This window comes from Hetaerina americana, unplaced genomic scaffold (assembly GCF_022747635.1).
Source record: "Hetaerina americana unplaced genomic scaffold, ioHetAmer1.1.p SCAF_14, whole genome shotgun sequence".
Taxonomy (NCBI): domain Eukaryota; kingdom Metazoa; phylum Arthropoda; class Insecta; order Odonata; family Calopterygidae; genus Hetaerina; species Hetaerina americana.
In genome coordinates, this window is record NW_027286514.1 from 16,145,280 (window position 1) to 16,167,897 (window position 22,618).

Here is a 22,618-nt window from a genome sequence, read left to right on the forward strand (position 1 = left end):
TGAAAAGGAAGCAAGCTGGTTTTTGCTCACCTGAACTCCCTCCCCTTATTCCACCAAACCCTACCTGATCTGCTGACCCTGTTAACCTCATCGCAAACACACACATCGTCCGTAAACCACCTTCCTTACTGCCAAATTGATTATTATTATTTTTTAATAAATAAATAAATTAATTAATTGAAATTATGTTAATAATATAAAAAACGATAAATAGTAAAAAATAACAAATATAAAAAAATAAATAATAAAAAATAACATTATATAAAATAAATTATTACAAAAATAAACACTCCATCTCAAATAGTTACTAAAAAACCAAGACCACCAAACCCATCTCTTTACACTTCCCGATGCACTCGTTGCTTCCATTGGAACCTGGCTCCGAGGATACGCTAACTTCGCGTTGGCATTGGTTACCAGAGAGCTGTTAAGGAAGAGTTTTGACTGTATTATTTGCACTTTCTTAAATAAAATAGGTATTGAGGCATAATTACAGAGTTTATTAAACTTAATAAACGTATTTTGTAGACTTTCGTAGACGTAACACGAAAGTGCCGAATACTACAATACACATTTACACGCAATATAGAAACACAAAAAAAGAAGAGTAAGTTAAGAGATAACGTGTGAGTGTTATATATATATATATATATATATATATATATATATATATATATATATTGTAAATATATATATATTGTAAATATATATATGGGTCGCGGTAGTCCAGTGGGTAGAGCGTTGGACTGCTGACCTGAGGGTCCCGGGTTCGATTCCCAGGCAAGGCACTCTGGGCACCTGCAGCTCCACCCAAGCTAAAAGTGGTTTTTCGGGTACCAGGTCTTCCTGGGAAATCATAACCGGCACAGGGAAAGGAACTGGCCTCCCTACCCTGATGTGTGAATTTTCACACGCCGTATAGGGCTTAGTACTGGGTGAACTCTACCATCACCCCATCACCTACTAAACCGACCTTCGGGTTGATTACTGTGTTTATGTACGGTTGATTGTACGGAAAAACTCACACGAGCGGCACAATAATGGGCCTATCTTATTATGCCTACTCCCCTCTCCCTACATCTCCTCATTGCCCCCTCACCTCGTTCCCGCGCTAATTGCCTCTCAAAAAATATTATTTATCTTTTATCATGCAAATATTGCACTTCCTTTTACATAGGCGAATGCATTACCCCCTTATCCATCCGAATGAATAATCACCGGTACTCCTGCAATTCTGCCTCACTCTCTTCTCCTCCTATCCCTTCACACGCCAATTCCCACAACCTGTCATTCGACTAGTGTTTTGCTCTCAGCATCCTAGAATCCCTACCTGATTCAGCCACCAATATAGAGATGAGAACTCGTGAATCCGCCTACATATTAGCTTTCCGTTCTTTCAAAATTCCCACCCTTAACCGCCATATTTAATTTCCCTCCCAGCATTCCCTCCACACCTCCCCTCCCCGCCCATACCTTTTCCCCTCTCCGAAGCAACAGCATATTTTCAGTCTCTCTTGAAGAAGGCCTCTGAGAGGGCCGAAAGCTCGAACAATTTACCGTGTGAGTGTCCTTTTAAATGTTGCTATTCTATTCTATTTGTGTTATATTGTGTCAGCCCATTATTACAATATAAGAACACATAAAAAAATCACTCACACGTTATTTATTGATTATTTCGACGGAATACAGCTCCGTCTTCTTCGGAGGAAATAGAAGTAATCACTTATATTTCTTCACATTATTCCAGCACATTACTTCTATTTTTTTCGATGACGACGGAGCTGAATTCCGTCGAAATGATCAAGATATAACGTGTGAGTGATCTTTTTATGTGTTCTTATATTGTTTGTTGCTGTCAAAGTTTGTCATAATATTTATATATATATATATATATGTATATATATATATGTATATATATATATATATATATATATATATATATATATATATATATATATATATATTTGATCACAAATTTAAGATAAAATGCCGGGCACAGAGGACAAATAAAAAAAAAATTTCTTTTCTAAATAGAACAATTGTTGAGTGGAACACCTTACCTGCAAAAATATTCGAGCCCTTTCCTAACAGAGTGTATACTTTTAAGAATAGATGTAAGGGATATATGTAAAAATTTGATTTATGTGTGGTGTATGGTATTATATGTTATAGCTTAATTTTTTATATATATATATATATAAATATATATATATATATATATATATATATATATCGGTATTCTACCGGTTAAAGTAGATTTTGGATGGAAACAACTACCAAATAATGTTCTCCTAACAAAACACAATACAGCATCCTACCCTACAACAAGCCCCTCTTCATCTCTGTATGCTTCCTTCCACCTTTCATCCCGCCCAACATCCGTATCCTATTCCTGCCCTTTCCTCGTTTACCTAACACCCTCCCCTCTATCACAGTCTTCAACATCCCAATGCAAGTTTTTTTGTGTTTAGAAAAACACAAAAAAATAATAACAATAACGCGCGGCTTTTATTCCAAAAAGAAACTTATTCAGGACATACTTACTTTCTTAATGAAACGAAAAATAATCGAGTGAAATGTTCAAACGCATTTCCAAGTTGATTATAACGTTTAGTGCACCATTTTAAAACAAGGACTTAAAAAAATTGGTGAAATAGACTTACTAATGCCTGAACAATACTTAATGGAGATATCATATACACATATGTTGCATTCAAATTAATAAATACATATTTCCACAGAATATCAAAAGAATTCAATATCCGAAGATCCAGTTATATCCTCCTAAGGAGAGCATATAAACCTGGTTGAATGAGCGACAGGTGTTACTTTCTCTATTTTCCTTACGTTTTCTCCTTGAAGAGACAAACAATGAAGTGAAAATACGGTATAGTTTTTGTGAGAAAGTGGAAACACTGAATAAAACTTTTGTTTTTAACGGAATGCTTTTGTATTGAGAAAAATCTCTTAATTCAAATTAATTATTCCATTCACAATTCTTTGGCGATTAACGTATTTTAGAGATCACGCAGATTCCAACCGCCAAAAGTTCCCTGAGACATTTACCCGCGGATATCCCCCTGTGACCTTGGCCCTTGACCTGTTGGGCATCCGCTGATCCGGCCGGCCCCGGGGGTAACGTCCTTACCTGCCAACCCAGAAGTCTCGGGTTTTCCTCCACCTAGGGCTTAGATGTTTGTAATTGTCTAAAGTGTGCGTATGTTTCGTGGTTTGATGGAAGAAGGGACTATTGGGTCTCAATCTCGCCCCAATAAAAGCCGTTCAATAAATTTATAAAATCCGCTGTCTCTCTCTGTCCGCAGGCCTCGGCTTGGCCACACTCGTGGTCATCATCCTCGTCACCATCTACTACCACATCATCATCGCATGGACCATCTTGTACGCCGTGGACTCCTTCAAGGCCGAGCTGCCCTGGGGTTCCTGCGCCTATGACTTCAACACGGAGAGTGAGTAGCACCCCCCCCCCTCTGCCCCTCCTTCCGCTTCCAAACGGCACAAGGGAGGGAGGTGATGTGGTTCCGCAGCACGATCGAGGCCCCAGACGACCGATGAGATGGCGTGTGGCGGAGAAGTCACGTGAAGGAAAGAAAGAAGCTACATATGAACTGGGTTTGCAAATAGATTTAAACGCACAACAGTTTTAGTTTCAATGTTTAGGTGTTCTTTTTAGAGTCTAAGACTCGTTGATGCTACTCTTTCATAGGGTTTCAATGTAGCAATATAAATATATTTTTCATTTGCTATGGATACGCTCCAGTCTCCTGAAATACGTCTACAAAAGTTCCAAAAAGATGCCTTACTAAGCATTTAAAATATGTTCGAGATTCTAGATTCCGTCAGCACCTAGGGTGTGTGGCAGGGGGTGAATACACATCAGACTAATTTTGACCCGAATATGACCTACCGCAGTCGGAGAATGTTATTCTGATCCCTTATCGTTCAGTGGGAAAAATTAAATCTTAAATCTATCTATTCATCATTAAGGTAATCGCTCTAATTTTATTGACATGATCTCTCCTTAAGTATGATGATGGGGGTAATAATACATTTCAAACTTCACTGCTAAAGCGACATCCTTCAAATTTATGCAAGAGATTTAATATGTAGTTTAACCTTCGCTCAATTTAGTGATTATCAGCCTAGCTCCTCTAATATTTAGGATACGCTATTAAGTTTATCAAAACAATGTTTTACGAATATAGCTCCTCCACGCTGTACGCGATCCAATTCGGCAATCTATTCAACATCTTGAGGATCCCATATGTTACCAGCATATTCTAAATGAGGGCTAATTCGCGAAAGGTAACGTTTCTCTTTGATCTTGTCATTACATTTACCCAGGTTTCTCCTAATAAATCCTTACTCAAGGTTAATTTGTCCACACGTGCTGATCTTTCATTAATAACTCCTGACTATCGAGGTGTCTCACGATCGAGTCAGCAACTATACTTATGTTCCATAACCTTGCACGAAATGGATGCGAGGGAAATAGGTCTGTAATTGCTTGGTTCCTCCTTGTCTCCGTTTTTAATTACTGTTGTTGGTGTATTGGCCGTTTGCCTCTCAAGTATGTGCTCCGTGCTTATTTGAACGATGCAATTCTTTCTTGTTTCTTTAAATCGTCGGCGCTGCCTTTTGCTGCAGGTTTTTCCGGTTTTCACTTGCTTTTATCTCAACTTATAATGTGGCGGGATAACTCATCACGGTTATGCACGATTCATATAGTTTTTAAAGCATTTAGTAAATACATTTTGAACCAGATTAACTTTTGAACGTTTGAAAATTATAGGAATTAGTTCTTTAAAATCAAGTTTTGCAATGGAAATTCTAATCCTACTTATAATCAGGAGGTGATTCCATTTTACAAAATTTCATTAAGTGCCATCATTTGGCTGGAGTTTTGATTCGAAACGGACTTCTTTGAATATCACATTTGAATTTAAACTCCTCGGCGTCCACTTGTCATTTTGACTCAATTTGGTTGCGCTCGCAGGTGTGCACTCTCCTACACACCCCTAAATGCATTTTTCTGCAGGTCTAAAATCATTCTCTCCAACCTAACATTACTATTAGTTAATACGAAACTGAATAAGATTTTTAATGTCGGCCATCACTTAGGCATTCTCTGCAATTTTCAACATCCAGAAAATTTAACATTTTTCAATTACATATAACGAGAATAATGTAAATTTGCCGTGTTATATAATTCTCATTCACAAGTTATAATGTACAATTTTGGAGGCAAGGACATTGTTATTGGTGCTCCACATGCCAGACGCTCCAAAATCGGGACGAGATGAAATCGCTTGCGTCTTTCCAAGAGCCACGGGGACCCTTGCGAGCCGTTCCAAACCCTAGGCGATGTGACTGAACACGAGGTTACCGTCGACGACGATTTCCAGGAATACCGCGACCGGCAAAGGTGTGTCGAGGCACAGGGGGTGCTATTTCGAAGAATTGCAGTAATTTTTTCATTGATCTTTGATCTGCAATCCCCGCATTTTTTCCTTCTGACACACCTTGCATACATACTTTTTATTGATGTTTAGTAAAGGATGTATGTATGTAAAGTATGACCCTACCGCGGTCAGACAATGTTATTTTGATCCCTTATCGTTGGTGAAAAAAATGACATCTTCAATCTATCTGTTCTAAATTTAATCTCTATAATTTTATTGGCATAATTTTTTCTCCCCTAATATGATGGGAGTAATAATACATTTTCAACATCACTGCGAAAGAGACGTTTTTCCAATGTATGCAAGCGATTTAATCTATTATTTAACCTTCGCTCTGTAAGCAAATCTCAGGCTAGCTCCTCTAATTATTTCGATACGCTACTAGGTTTATCATAACAGCGTTTCACAAATGTAGCTCCTCTACGCAGCACGCGATCCAATTCGGCAATTAATCCAACTTCATTAGGATACCATTTATCCCAGCAGCAGATTCTAAATGAGGCCTCATTAGCGAAAGATAACATTTCTCTTTGACCTTTTCTTCAAATTTTTACTGGACTCTTCTAATATGTGCTAATGTTTTGTTAAATTTCCCACATATTCCTCGTACATGTTTCACCCAGGAGAGGTCGTGAGCGAGGGTAGAGCCTAAGTATTAAATTGAATCTACACATTCAATTGCGGTGTTCCCGATGCAGTAGGCTTTTGGGAGATTGCTCTTTTTCCAAAAATTCATCCCTGCGAACTTTTTAAGGTTTAATTCTGATTTCCAAGTGTCGCACCAGCGTCGTATAGCATTTTGGTCATCTGATAAATCTTTGTCCTCATGATCACGGATATCACGGTAAACCACTGTATCGTCGGTAAATAAACGTATATGAATTAGTTACTACGAAGTCAATGTCGTTAATGTAAAGTATGAATAAAAGAGGTCCGATAACACTTCCCTGGGGAACACCTGAAGTAACTTCTATTGCATTTGAGCTGACTTCATCTTCAGGTACTCTACCTGCATGACTACTGTTTTTACTCGACCATTCCAAAAGTCTTTCATCCAGCCCGGGATGTTTTTATCTATGCCATATGCTTCTATCTTTGTGAGTACTTTACTATGAGGTACTTTGTCGAAGGATTTCTTAAAATCTAGAAAAACCGCGTCTCTTGGAACATTGCCCGAAATAAGAATATTATTAATAAACATCGCAAGTTATGTCTTGCAAGATTTATTCTTTCGGAAACCAATAACACTTTCAGATATGTCCGTTACTAACAAATCGAGAATATCATCGCTCCTAGTTGGTGGAGTGCCAAGTTGATGCAAGGAGTTCAAGGAAAGAGAATTCAATAGTTATTCGCAGATATCTTTGTCTTTACCCCCGTTGAAAAACTATTTGTGCTCCAATCGATGGAAGGGAAATTGAAATCTCCTCTTATTTTAACATCGCAATGACTGAATTGAAACCTTAGATTTTCTTATCTAATTCTAGCGGTGACTTGCAGGGTACTAAAATGTCTAATAAATTCTAGTATTGAATATTTTTTTTCCGGCGGCTTGTAAAATACGCATACATGAATTCTTATGGGTTCAAGACTTTTCATTTAGCACCAAACGCTTCCCAAACCATGTACCTTGAATGTACAGGTACTTGGAATTACCAGCCCTGCCGATGTGAACCATCTACCATGTACCTGGAATTACATCAGCCCTGCAGACGTAAGAGTTTTGAAATGTAATAAAGACACTGCCCCCGATTCTATTTGTTCTCTCATTTCTGTAAACGGAAAAGGAATTTGGGAAAGTTCTCTCTTCATTTGACATATGTTCCCAGTATATATCAATATTCTGAACATTGATAAATATTTAATTGGTGGTATTAGCTGCATTGATTCTATGGGATTTGAATCGTTTGATTTACGATTCATTGCAATATGAAGGAAACGTCCACCCGAGTATCTCACCCGATAATCAAGTTTGATGCCCAGTTAATATTTGTTCGAAAGCCCGTGTACATGCAACTTTATTCTCTCCAATGTAGCGCCCTTGGCAAAACACACCAGGACTTTCTCTTGAGAAACCACGTGATCCGTCCGCAGATTTCTCGGTCCAGTTGCTTCCTCAAAATTCCTTACCACTGCCACTCGCGCCACCGGCGGCCGAAATTCGTACGAATGATCGGCGCAGCCGCGTCACCTCTCCCGATCGAGAGTCGATCAGCAACTAAAGTCGTCATTGTCGCATTAACGACATTATGATTCAGTGAAATCAGATGATTTGGCCAGGAGGGACGTTTTAAAGTTTTAGGTTTTTCCTTTGAGCTCCTTGATTAAATAACTTCATTGTTTCTTTTTATAAGAGTACGAAAGTCATGTCGATGCAAATAATTTGTTTGGGAATTTCTTTTACACTCTGACTGTTCTTTAGCCTTTATTCTACGGGGAAGTATTTTAAGTTGATTCGTTCTAGTTTGAAGGGCATTGAAGAAAATCGTTCTTTCAATGCATCGATATCAGAGCGTAAAATTCATTCGCACCGGGATTCGAACCCGGATCCCTCAGTTTCAAGTGCTTTAGCCAGTAAACTATCGAGGCGTCCGCATACCAACCGAGATTTTAGGGCCTTTATAGGAACAAGATGGAGTTGGGGTGGGAATCATTAGAAGATAGACGATTCAATGCTAGGTTGAACTAACTATATAAATTCAGATCCGCATGCTTCAGCGCCAAAGTTGCGCAAATTATTCGCACGCCAACATAGATTGGCCTCTTGGATGATGTATATAAAATCCGTGAAACAGGTGCCAAAACTAGGACACTCAAGGACTCCTTCTTCCCTCGGACAATACGGAATAGCAAGTGTAGCAAAAATTCCACTTGCCACCCACAGCGTCTTGGTAATAATTAGTTTTACTGAATTGCATACACTTCCGCTAACTTCGTGTGTTTTGTTGTCAAATGCCTTCCCGCATGACCGCATTATGATGCCATCAAAAAATGTAGTGCTCGTTTAAAGTATTGCTTGCTCTGCTTTGTTTGTTTTTCAGTTTCGCCTTCTATCCCTCATCTCTCTCTCTCTGGGTCACATTCCCCACCTGGGTTCTTGGGGGAGGAGACCATTGTTTATTGCATATCCATGTGGTTGTGGAATATCGCCTTCTTACTTTTCATATTGTAGTTTGTACATTATTGGATACATTTTTACTACATTCTGAGATGCATTTGTCAGTAAGTTGATAGTTTATGTATTTGCTTGCATGTAAGTTAAAAAGAGTTTTTGCACGCCACTATGGGTGTAGGTTTGCATGGACGTGTTGATTTTGCATGTGGTTTTGTTCTCTTTTACGGGCGATGACCTAACACCCCCCGCCACACCCCCTTGCGGCGACTTGCAGGGCATTATGTAAATGTAGATGAATATGTTAGATGATACTGCACATTTAGTGGATGATGCCGTTATAAGTTACTGTCGCGGCGGTTCCTGCAATTTCTTGGAAATCATTATTTTAAGATGAAGAGAACGGGTGAAGGTAAAAGGGTTAGAAGGTAAATAATTCGTTACTTTCGAGCCCTAAGTGCGAGGAAATTGATAATCATGTATTTGATCTATCGACCGATTTGATAAGAGATCAGATTTGAAACAATCCGAGCGTAAACAAATTGCAAATGGAATATTGCGTCAGCTATATTCAAAAGTTCCGTTCATAGTTCATAAAACCGTTCTCTCACAAAGGAGGGGTTTATGTATGCAGTAGTTCGACCTTTGGACCCATTCAAATCATGAACATAAGTCAGTCCAATGCATAAATAGTGTTACCTTTTCTCACTGAATCCATTATATCATTAAATTAGGATCCGTGCCATCCAATGCTGTTGTTAACTATAAAATGGAGGAGGAGATTTAAATAATGTTTCTTTTGAAATACAAGTATGTGTGCATAGTAAATTTCATCAAAGTTCACTTTGATCTTTTGGGGGATTGTCCAAATGACGCCCTTTTAAGAGTGGTGTAGGAATTACAATGGTCGAAGTCGGACAATGGAGCCGGGTGGAGGGTCAGCAAGTGCCCGGAGACCGTGGAGGCCCTCCACTCCTGGACGCTCTCTCGCGTGGGCGGTGGCCACGGAAGGAATGTCGGTGCACTGGGAACGAGGGTCACCACAGCAATCATTTCCGAGCATCGGCACCGCCCTTGGGATGCCACTCCTCGGGTGCAGTTCGGCCCATCGGCCCCGGGTGTAGAGGGGGAGAAGGCCGGAAGTGCAACCACGCGGCAACCACTAACAATGTCAACCAACAATAGTGCGCGTCACCAATCAAGTTGGTCACTAGATATTGTTAGAGTTCAAGATCCTTCTTTTCACTCTAAACTTAATAATTTTTCATCTTTTAATTCAGTTATTTTGATCACTTGAAGTTGTCGGTTTGGTTTGTGAACCAATTTCATAATATTGACAGCGACGAACGTTAGAACAACTATGGAGTCGCGCGCAACGTTGACCGTACATCGCCACGTAGTTTTAACGACGACCTCTCCCCGGGGGCCTGTGCGCTTTTCTCTCCTCCCTCGCCGCCCCAAATAACTGGGAAACCAAACCGCAGACGGTATTAAGATTCCTACGAGTTCCATGCTGACGTGAAGAGAGAATGGCAATCCCAACTGCACAATATATTATACACACTGAAATTGATGGGAGTGACCAAAGTGGGAAGTTCAAGGAAAGCCGTGAAAAAGGCTTACAAACCGATGTAAAACGAATCCAGTTACTCTTTCGTGAAACTCACATACACCGGTGAACAGTAGCCAGGCAAAAAGATAGCAAACCAAAGAAAATATTCAATTTTAGAGTTATAGTCGGTTCATTTTCGAAGAAAAATCAGTCGGCAAAATGGTTGATTTTGTTGAGGTTATGTGTTTAACTTCTGTTTGAAATTATAATATTCACCTTTTATTTTGAGTCATAACATGTAAGCTTGTGTGTGGTGTTGCTTGTATTGTTTCCGCACACGTGCTCATTATAATTGACGAATGTGGTGCGATATCGAAGAAAATCGATTCATTGAACCAGCCAGTAGGCGTCAACTGGATAATACTAATGCGATCAATTTGCAATAAGCAACTTCTCTTCTGTTTCCCCTTTTAAAAACCAGCTTCGAGAAAAAAGAACCAGTAAATTAAAATTTGAACTAAACAAAATTATTGCCCATTGAATATAAACTTGATACATCAATGACGTTCCCCTGATGATTTGGGTTTGGTGCGACTGGTGCCGTAAGGAAACTTTATTGCATCTGCGGGCTTAATCCGTGTTATATCTTCCAACCGGCAAATGTAACAGGTTAGGAAATAGTTCAGTTTTTTGTAGAAAAGCTCTATTGATACTTCACGTAGCTAGTTTATGTTTAAAAAATTGCCCTAGAGAGAGCATATTTCTGGAGAAGGGTTCCATAGAGTTAAATTATCTTGAGAAATGTACGTTTGTCGTAGATCTGGATGTAGTCCATACTTCCCATGTACGAGGGTTGCGAGAGTACGTCGTATATCAGAGGGTGTCCTTCCACGTGAGCCATCACCACTTTCTATGCAATTCCGTGTAATGTCTTCAGGTAAATGTCTGGTACATCCCAGTAAATCGGAAGCCCCCCCATAACTTGCGGTAGAAAAAAAATACCCTCGCTCGTCATGAGGGCGGGCGCGTCTCTTCCTTCCATTCCCTCGACTCGGGGTAGAGGTGTGTTCTCATGATTGCCCGACTCCCTTTATTCTCGGTTACCCCGAACACCGATTTTTCACATGGACGTGATATTTATAAATTTTAAGATAGCCTTCGACATAGTACCTCATAGTAAACTACTCACAAAGCTATAAGCATATGGTATAGATAAGAATATCCTGGGTTGGATTAAAGACTTTTTGAATGATCGGGTCCAAAGAGCAGGGATAGATGAAGTTAGTTCAAATACAGCAGAAGATACTTCAGGTATCACCCAGGGAAGTGTTATCGGAACTCTTTTTATTTCTACTTTATGTTAACGATATTGAGTCCGTAATTACTAGTAAGATACATTTATTTGCCGACGATGAAGTGGCTTACCGTGATATCTGTAATCCTGAGGACACAGCAGCTTTATCAGATGACCCAAATGCTATACAACGCTGGTGCGACACTTGGCAATCAGAATTAAACTTAAAAAACTTCGTAGTCATAATTTTTTTGAAAAAAATCGATTCCTAGCCGAACGACTACTGCATTGAGAACACCGAAATGGAATGTGTAGACTCTTTTGCATACTTGGGCGTTACCCTCACGCACGACCTCTCCTGGGTGAAACACATGCGAGGAATATGTGGACAAACTAGCCTAAAGTAAGGATTTATTAGAGGAGTACTGGGTAAATATGATGAAAAGGTTAAAGAGAAATGTTATCTTTAACTGATTAGACCTCATTTAGAATATGCTGCTAGTATTCATGGGATCCTCACGAAGTTGGAATAATTGCTGAATGGGATCGCATTCAGCGTAGAGGAGCTTGATTCGTAAAAAGTTGTTATGATAATTAGAGTATCGCATCATAATTATTAGAGGATCTGGGTGTGGAATCACTCACTTAACGAAGGTTAAATTAAAGTATTAAATCTCTTGCATAAATTGAAAGGACGTCTCTTTCACAGTGATGTTGAAAATGTAGAATTACCCCCATAGTACTACGGTAGGAGAGATTATGTGCTGTGTGTTTTCATGGTCACCCACCTCACTTTATTACCGGTTGCCCCAAACACCTATTTTGCATATGGACGCGATTTTTTTTTTAGATTTTAAGAACACTTTCAATATAAAACCTCACAGTAAACTACTCACAAAGCTAGAAGCATTTGCTTGGTTCCTTGTTTTCAAACGCCGGCGTCCTTGGAACGCAGTAGCTGTCTCTTGCTCGTGAAAACCTTCGTAGCAAGATTAATTAAAAATAGCAATTTTCCACAAAAATAAAATTTAATGCGACCGGTTTCAATGTTACTACATCATCAACAGGTCCTGATGATGATGTAGTAACATTGAAACCGGTCGCATTAAATTTTATTTTTGTGGAAAATTGCTATTTTTAATTAATCATGATATTCCACCATATCACGCCTGAAACGTCTCTTTTTATTCGTAGCAAGAGTTATTCTTTGTTTGATGTCGGTCGAACTTCTTTCATCCCAAGATTTTAGTTTCCTTAATGTTATGTTCCGGAAGTACTTGATCCTTGGTCCATATGAGTTGCTTGCAGGCCCTGTCGCGTTTCCGCTGTCAATTGCGAACCAGAGCACGCTAATTTCTTCGCCATTCATCTTGACTCCTTTTTTGCCCAATTTTCATTCTTCTTTTATTGCATCTTCCTGATCAACGTTGAATATTACCGGTGAGAGTTTGAATTCTTGTCTAAAACCTTTGTTTATTTGAGCTTCTTTCTCTTTTCATTTCAATGGTTCTTGCCTCATTCTTGTGGAGGCGATGGATTATTCTTCTGTCGTTTTAGTTCATTCCAAGTGATTTTAGTTTAGTGAACATTTTGTTCTATTCATCGTTGTCGAGGGCCTTCTTCAAGTCCACGTACGACAAGTTTCTGTGGCTATTTTTCGGTCAGTATCCTCAAGCCGAATATGATCTCTCTTACTCCTCGTTTTTTCCTAAATACAAATTGTTTTTCCATGAGGCTTTCGTCTTTCTTTTCTTATACATATTCTTCGACTTGTTATTCGAGTAATTATTTTCGGTGCATGAGACAACAGTCTCAATGTTCTGTGCCCTTCGCATTTTTCATTTCTTGGTTTCTTCAGTATTGCAATTGCAAAACGTCGGATTGTTAATTTTTTATGAACAAATTAAGTCTCCTAGGAGGAACAATTCTCTTCCTATGAACAACTATTTTCCAAGTCCTCTTTTCTCCGCTTCACTCCTGGATGGATCCGATCTACACTGCCCACGGCGTGGCGACAGAGGAGACACTTTCTGCAAGGCCTCGCCTTCTGGGTGAAGGGGAGGTGACAGCCCTCCGCCGCGCGCCCGCCGTTACCCACCGGTGGCGGCGTAGAGAGGGAAAATCCTCCCCCACCTCTCCCTCCTCCCGTCCACCACCCTCCCCCATCAAAATCCTCCTGCTCGTCGCGGAATTACCCGTTTAAGATAAAAGACAATTAAAACAGCGAACATAATATAAGCGTATCACACTCTTCCCAGTGTTGCTTTCGTTTCGCTCGAGCCAACGGTAACGCTGTGAAATAAGAATTTGAAGGGGGAATGGTCTGTCGCCTCCGAGGTCACATCCAGTGCGCTCGAGAGTAAATAAGAGCATCTACCATGGCGCAGACAGGGGTAAAAGCTGAACATGCTAGCTTGGTCATTACTCAGTTAATGATATAGAGTAGGGAGAATAAAATAAAAGAAAAACACGTTGAATTAGATGAAATAATGATACGTATATCTAGAATGAAACGTTTGATAGTGATGGGAGACTGGAACGTGATGGTGGGCGTGGGAGAGATGAGAATGAGGCAAGTGGAAGTGGAAGATTGCGGCTAAGGTATAAGGAACGATCGCGGGGATGAAGCAGTATAATTCTACAGTAGATATACTTATGATCACTACGGGCACTTGGTTTAAACACCACAGTAGACGTAGGTACAGAGTCCACTATGAATGAATGCGCATGATTTTATTGTGACACGAATATCCAGCAGCGGTATCCGGCAGCGCGGTAAAACCGGTCGGAAAATGTGTTGGGAGGTCTGCCCTTCCAACTGGAAATGCGCAAGGTGTGCGTGAAGCTTGTGCAGAAAGTGTTGCCACGCATCCTTCATCGTTACCAACTTCCTGGCCTGTAGCACCACCCCTGGTGGTCCCCCAGCTCCCTTAAAGTCCCGACTTGGCTCCGTGCGACTTTTTTATGCTTCCCGACTAAAGATTGGGCTGGAAGGAAAGCATTGGCAGACCGCGGAAAACATCTAAGGCATGTTACAACGTTCCTGAGAGATATTCCCGTCGATGAGTTTCAGGGTGCCTTCCAGGCGTGACAGACACGTCTCAGCAAGTGTATTAATGCAGGGGGAGATTATTTTGAAGAATTTTAAGCATTTGTACTAGTACAATCAATTTTGTGATAATGAACCATTGATTACAAAGCCATGTTACAGCAATTGATGCTTGAAATTTGGAGGATGAAGGCAGAAATTGACACATCTTTGAGCAGCCTTTAATTTGAATTGGTGTGTCTGACCTCTCCATTTCAGATTGTTTCAGCCAATTGGAAGATCTTAAGTGCATTGCGAGTGAAACCACGAGTGATGAGTGGTACGAATACCACACCACGGCTCCCATATCAGAATCACTGGTACTGGGATGGAATGCAACTCTGGCAGAGAATAAAGAACACCCATTGATGACCTTCTGGAATCAGAGCTGTCATTCCGTGGTGTCTCTATGCACATCCAGAGGATTAGTGGCACTTCCAAACAATCGGACACACTGCTTCAACACCACACTGTCCCAGAATGTGACGGCAGCCTCACTCCACAGCCTCCTGGGCAGAGTTTTGAGCTCGGAAGAATATTACAGGTATGAAGCAAATCATTCAATTCATATGTTGAGTTAGAGGGCTAATTGGATGATCGCCATCAATTGGTTGAACTTGATGGCAGTCGATCGGCAGCTATTAAAGTAAAAATGTGTTGTCCTACAGAGCTCTGTGCTTAGTCCAGTACATTTTATCATCATGATTAATAATTTGCCCTAGAGTATGAAATCTAAATCTGTTTTACATGCTGATGACACCACTTTTGTAAAAAAATATAACACCTAGAAGATGAAAAGGCTTGATCTAGTGATACCCAAACACAGGCTAAGGAATGGCCTGATGCTTATCATTTTCATTTAAATGTTGTAAAAATCCAGCATATTGTATGCAGTCTTAAATCAAAAATAACTGTAATTGGAACAATACAACAATAGAAATTTATATTGATACAAAACTCAACTGGGAAACCGACATCAGTCAAATCTGCAATAAACCGAGTAAAGCTGTTCACATGAAAAAAGCTCAACTTTCTCATTTCAAATGAGTATCGCTTACACTTTACCGTGCTTCCTTTCACTGTCATTTGAATTATGGGTTGAGTTAAGGGGTCATTCCCCTATACGCTAAAAAAATCTTACTACTACAAAAGAGAGCTAATCGCTCTCTAGCTAAAATACTACCATGTGATTCCTGAAAGTCTTTTTTTCATCAGGTATGGAATCAAAAATGTATTTAGTTTCTATATTTTTAAGACTCTGATCCATGTGAAAGTCAATTTATAAACTTACCAATAAAGATCTCACATCCAGTACTACATCATTAGGGGTCAAGCGAATCTAAATACTACTTATTGTAGGCTGTCCTCAACTTGCCATTCATTTCATAAGGTGACTTGACTATATAACTGGTGGCCTAATCCATTGAAATCAGTCCATCTCAAATTTCAAGAATAGGGTATATACCTGGTTACTTGCTAACCCACTTTATTCAATTGATGAATTATTTGGTGGCAATCTTTATTACAGAAGAATTTATGTTTATATATTAATATATATATATATATATATATATATATATATATATATATATATATATATATATATATATATATATATATATATATATATGTATGTATGTATATGTATGTATGTATGTATGTATATATATATATATATATATATATATGTATGTATGTATATGTATGTATGTATGTATATATATATATATATATATATATATATATATATATATATATATTAATATATATATATATATATTTATATATAATAATTTATATATATATATATACTACCTTGATCGAAAAGTTCCCGGAATAACCACCGTGTGGCGCTCCCATCGTTCCGATTTGAGTTCTGTTTTTTTTGTTAAATTGGTACATCTGTTGTTGATATTCCCTTTAAATCTTAGTGTCATAACTTGACATTTGCAAAAGTTACGTAGCCAAGAGTACATCTATCTCTGTGTGTGTTGGCGATTTTTTACAATTGCAGAAATGGATTTAAATTTGCAACAACGAACTTGTATTAAATTTTGCGTAAAAAACGGATTTAGTGGCGCACGGACGTTGGAAATGTTGGATAAGTGTTTCGGCAACGATTCTCAAAAAAAAACGGTCGGACGTTGGAAATGTTGGATAAGTGTTTCGGCAACGATTCTCAAAAAAAAACGGTCGTTTACCAGTGGCACGAGCGGTTCAGAAGTGGTCGTGAGTCAATCGAAGATGATGAACGCAGTGGCAGACCATCGACATCGAAAGTCGGTGAAAAAATTGATAAAGTAAAAGAAATGTTGGTCAATAACCGCAAATTAACCATCAGAGAAATAGCGGAGGACTTGAACATTGCCTATGGATCCGCCCAAGACATTGTGGTTAATGATTTGGGTTTCCGTCGTGTAGCAGCAAAGTTGGTGCCAAAAGACCTCAATTTCATGCAAAAAAGAGACCGTGTTGACGTCGCAAAAGACATGATTTGCGAGGCTGAATCCGATCCCACATTCATCAAAAGGATCATTACTGGAGACGAGACGTGGGTTTATGAGTACGACACGCAATCCAGACATCAGGCAAGTGAATGGCGTTCACCAAATGAGCCGAGACCAAAAAAACCACGTCGTTTTCAGTCAAAAAAGAAGGCAATGCTGACGGTTTTCATGGATTACAACGGTGTAGTGCATCATGAATTTTTGCCAGAAGGCCAGACAGTAAACAAAGAGTATTATTTGGGCGTTATGAGACGTTTGCGTGAAGCAATTCGCCGAAAGAGACCAGAAATGTGGGCAGAAAACTCGTGGATTTTGCACCATGATAACGCACCGTCGCACAGTGCTATCATTATTCGTAATTTTTTGACGAAAAATGCAACAAATACCATCCAACAGCCACCGAATTCACCTGATTTGGCTCCCTGTGACTTCTTTCTGTTCAATCGAGTTAAAAAAACCATTGCGGGGAACGCGTTTTAGCAGCCGAGAGGAAGTAATGGAAAAATCGCAGGAAGCACTGATGGACATACCGAAAACCGAATATAAAAAATGTTTCGAGGATTGGATCAAGCGCTGGCATAAGTGTGTTGCAGTCGATGGGGATTACTTTGAAGGGGACAATATAGATTTAGATGAATAAACTTGTATTTTTAATTTTCTGAATAAATTCCGGGAAATTTTTGATCAAGGTAGTATATATATATATATATATATATATATATATATATATATATATATATATATATATATATATAAATATATATATATTGACAACATTTAATATGGTTGCATCACTTATCAACATGAATAAAGTATAATAATAATGAAGTTCTCTTTTGTGTGTTTCTGCTGTGTTTCGCCACCTCAAGCCGTCTTGGGTGTAAAATAAATATAAGCATTGTGATGAAAATGGTTATTCTTATCTGAAATTCATAATTCAAGATAAGTAGTTATTATTATATCAAGCTAAAAATAGAAAACCTCATTCCCAATTTATGTTGTTTTTGCAATGGCCAATAAATTTCATTCGAAGAAATTAAAGTATAATCACAATATGAAATTAAGAGTAATTTGTTGGTCAAGAGACTAAACAGCATTAATGTTTCATGCTAGCTACCTTGGAACGGACTAAGACCTTCCTATCCAATCGATACTTTTTGTAGTATGTTCAGTATGCTGAATGCCTTTACTTAAGCATAGTTTGTATGTAGAGCAAATGTTCCACTAGTAATAGTAGGTAATTGCTATTCTATTGCCAGTTTGTAAGTATATAGTCTGTAGTTACTGCAAGAATAATAGATGAAATTAAACTGAGTCAAAAAATGTAAGAATTTCAAAATAAAAATCAATTATCCAGTCCAGGTATGTAGTTTCAACTCTGTACACATGTTTCACATTGTGTGTTTGCATAGACACACAGAGATACTAGATGGGAATGGTAACCAAAAGCTGCTCTTGTGGCATATCCTGCAGTTTCTTTGACTTTGATTTGAGTTGGAATCATACTTTTGTGATGAAATTGGTTGATTTTACAATATCGTTTGTCCCATAAATTTATTAGAACTCATATTTAACTGATATATGTATTTCTCTTTATTCCATGCAAATACTCAAGTCGGTTTGTTTTGGGTGCTGGTTATGGTGCAGACTGGGAGCACTGGGGAGGGATTCAGTGGCGTGTGCTTGTTTGCCTCCTTGTGGCATGGATAATTGCAGCCATCTGCCTCGTCAAGGGTGTTGCCTCAGCTGGGAAAGTGATGTACTTCACGGCCCTCTACCCATATGTTGTCCTCTTTGCCCTACTCATTCGAGGTTAGTCCCGCATGCCACTGCCTGTCTATTGTAGGAGAACCTTTCCACATTTTCCCTATTCTTAGTGCTTTATACCATTCTTAATACTTTATCTCATTCTTGTGTCTGCTATTTTTCCTAAATTTAATTTTTAAGATGACAGTAATTTATAAGTAGCAACATCTCAAGGGAGAAATTATGCAATGATTCGATTAAAGGAAATCAATTTCAGAGATACTAAAATTTTATTTATAACTTTTGACTTCAAATATAACTTACTTGTCTTATATCCAATACTCACATATTAGTGCCAACTTAGTGCATTTGCACAAACAATTAATTTCCAGTAATTCTGCCATATTTATCTCTTTCCCATGAGTCAGTTGCTACAACTTGTAATCTGTAGTTAGAGGAACAAGGAGCTTAATGATTATTTAGAACACTGTATCATCCTATCATACATCTTCATATTTTCGTGGCATATTTCATTTTCTGGTTATGCGGTGAATTTCAATCTAATTTTTTAGAGAAGTGATTCCACTCCAAACACCCAATTAATGCATATGTATGATTTAAGCAACAGATTTTGCAATATCATTCTTGCTTGTACAAGCCTCATGATAAGGATTCATATTCTCAGCCTGCCAAATGTCTCACAAGAATAGGCTTTGACCTAATTTTTGGATTCATGGTTGGATGGACCTGGAAGTAGATCAAAATTCATTATCTATGCCATAACTCACCAAAATATATAGTATTGAAAATCAGGGAATCATGCATGATGTTTCTGCTCCTCATCCCCAATGAAAAAGAACATGGGTATCAAGAAATTCAATGCTGATTGTTAATTTATTTATATTACTCAGTTATTTTGCCAACATTTACATTATTTGATTATTTGTATGCTCAGGAGCAACCCTTGAGGGTGCCGCAGATGGCATCTTTTACTACATCAGTCCACAGTGGGAAACATTGTCCAAGGCTGCTGTTTGGGGGGATGCTGCCTCCCAAGTGTTCTATGCCCTGGGGTTGGGGTGTGGTTCCTTGGTCACCCTCTCCTCCTACAGCAACTTCCACAACAACTGCCACAGGTTGGTCGCCATTATGAATAATGAATTTGTTGGAACAATTTGTTATAAAGGGTTCTGGCCATATATCTGGTGAGCAAACTGTATGGCTTGCTTCAAGGATTGCAATAATGTCAATCACACTGATAGTGAGGCGGAAGTTAATGCGCTCAATATATTATTGTGAAGTGTTTTCACAAGCAATGGTGTCATATAGGATTTCCTAGAGTTTCCCAGCCCTTGTATATTATTGGGCTTCTTCTAAGATTTGGTGTCATTAAGTGCACTTGCGTAATCATAAAGATATTGATGTAACGTTACTATAATGCTGCACATTGCCAACAAGTATTGGCTATGCAGAGTATTTGTACTTATTGTCCAGTGGCAACCAGTTAAACACAAACAACAAATCCAAATACTTTTTTCTGCTTTCATTCATGCTATATCATCATGAGTTTTCTCACAGGAAATAATATTCTCTTTCCTCTTGATATTAGAATAATACTTTCAACAGCATTGTTTTCTCTTTTGGGAAAATACTGGAATTTCCCTGAATTTGTTAATTCTTTAAATTTTTTCCATTTACAAACTGGGAACATAACAGGCATTGATGGCCTATAGGGAAAATACATGCACAGTTTGTTAGTGAATAATGTTTGGGAATGAGCTATTGGTAGTATTTACATGGTTTCCAATTTATGCTAAAGCTTGGGTCTTCACTATCATGTGGACACAACTGGTGCACATGTCATAATTATTTACTAACTATCCATGGAAAAAAACACATGCTTAAAAATTGATTTGTTACATTAACAATCTCTCAAAAGCCCAAAATGATCATATTGTGTGTGCCTGCATGTAGAACCATCCAGCGGATGTCATCATATGGATTTCCAGTTTATGTGATGCCCATGGAGTCTACAAATGATATTACATTGATGTCAAATAGCCAACAATGTGATGACTAGGGTAAATACTATTGTTTCATATACTGTTTTTGAAAAATTTACCCTGTTTCCACCCATGTTTTATTTCACCAGGGATGCTGTCATAGTGACAATTGTGAACTGCCTCACATCCATCCTCGCAGGATTTTCAATCTTTGCTGTGCTGGGTTTCCTTGCCCACCACATGGGTGTATCTGTTCCTGATGTGGTCCAGTCAGGGCCTGGGTTGGCATTTGTGGCATACCCAGAGGCAGTGCTTCACATGCCACAGCCACAATTGTGGGCTGTCATGTTCTTCTTCATGCTCTTCTGCCTGGGACTTGGAAGTCAGGTATAATAGTATCTATATCTCAAAATATACTTAACTGTAGGATAAGACCATCAATTTTTGTGAAATTATATGCATTCTATGTAATTTAAATTCAGATATTATTATTAAAGGGCTAGCATGCTCTTTAATCTCTAAATATCTCAAAAACAGAGATGATGAGAAGTTGGTATTACTTACTTGGAGTGTATGCATACAGGTGAAACTTTCAGCCCAGATTCAAGTTGAATTCTGGTTTGGAATTGTAAAAAAAATTTTAATCTGTGACAAAACACTGAAATCTTAGAGAAAATTCATGAATGGCACAGTATCCTTTATCATCTGCAGAGGTTATGCTCCAGAAAAATCCTACAGTTGAAGAAACTTAAGTTGGTAAATCATTGCATACATAATCACTGTTAATGGAAATCAATGTTTTGTGGTCCGCATATGTACCAATGAACAACAAATTTACCAAAATTTCCATTAAATCAAGTTATGTAAATGTAAATTAAGGCAGATATGTCCCATTCATTTTCCAACAGTGGTGCTGCATTTGATATCTAGCAACTCTATCGAAAAATATAAATCGCTGTGTGTCACCAAAGAATAATTCTAGTATTAAATGAATGTATTTTCTTAGTTGCTACAATGCTGGCAGGAATTAATCTTAATGGCCAAAGATCATGGTTACTTCCCAGTATAAGTATATTGAACATCACATTATGTTACTGCTATATTTAAAATGCATGTACATGTTCTCAAAATTATGAGGAATTTATTTTTTTGTTTCAGTCGGAATTGAATTTACCTCATGTTCTGAGACTTATAATGGACCAAAATGTAATCCTCATCCATTACTCCTGTTTCTTCAAGACTGTTGAACTTTTTATCTAGGGCAACCCTCCTATTCAATTAATTTCATTGAATTGCGAAGAAACTCACTTGAAATTATGTGGTCTTCCAAAGCTGGGTTCTGGCTGGGTTCTTTCATGCTAAAAAGCACCATTTTTGCAGAAAAATTTTACATGTTTACGATTTAAGATCCCAGCAAATAAAAATTTTCAACTGTAAGGGAATTTTCTTACATTTAATTAACAATTTTTTCAGTTGAGTTTTGATGAAAATTTATTGGGTTTCCAATAGCAAATAGGAACATAACAATGTTTTAATAATGTGTGTTTTTCACTTGAAGATTGCTGGGTTGGAGTCCATCACGACTGCAATAATGGACAAGTGGCCCAAATTAAGAGCACATAAAGCATTGGTTGGGGTGGGCACATGTGCCTGTTGTTTCATCGCAGGCATTCCAATGTGCTTTGAGGGAGGAGTGTATCTCTTCACACTCCTCGATTGGAACTCAGCTGCTTGGTCCATCCTTATTATTGGAATTGCAGAGACAGTCCTTATTGGATGGGTCTATGGTATGATAATTTTATTTAATTGCTTTCTTCTGTGCTGTTTTGTATTTAT

At 38.4% G+C, this 22,618-nt stretch overlaps 1 protein-coding gene across 1 annotated transcript in view; it reads left to right on the forward strand.

The window, feature by feature from the left end:
• Positions 1–22,618, forward strand: part of LOC139686451 (sodium- and chloride-dependent glycine transporter 2-like) — a 62,546-nt gene that overhangs the window by 32,664 nt on the left and 7,264 nt on the right. Inside the window, exons 3-8 of the mRNA XM_071583644.1 lie at positions 3,324–3,467; positions 14,746–15,070; positions 18,649–18,845; positions 19,735–19,915; positions 20,932–21,169; positions 22,341–22,569. Of these exons, the coding sequence (XP_071439745.1) occupies positions 3,324–3,467; positions 14,746–15,070; positions 18,649–18,845; positions 19,735–19,915; positions 20,932–21,169; positions 22,341–22,569 (1,314 nt within the window). The remainder of the gene's footprint in view (positions 1–3,323; positions 3,468–14,745; positions 15,071–18,648; positions 18,846–19,734; positions 19,916–20,931; positions 21,170–22,340; positions 22,570–22,618) is intronic.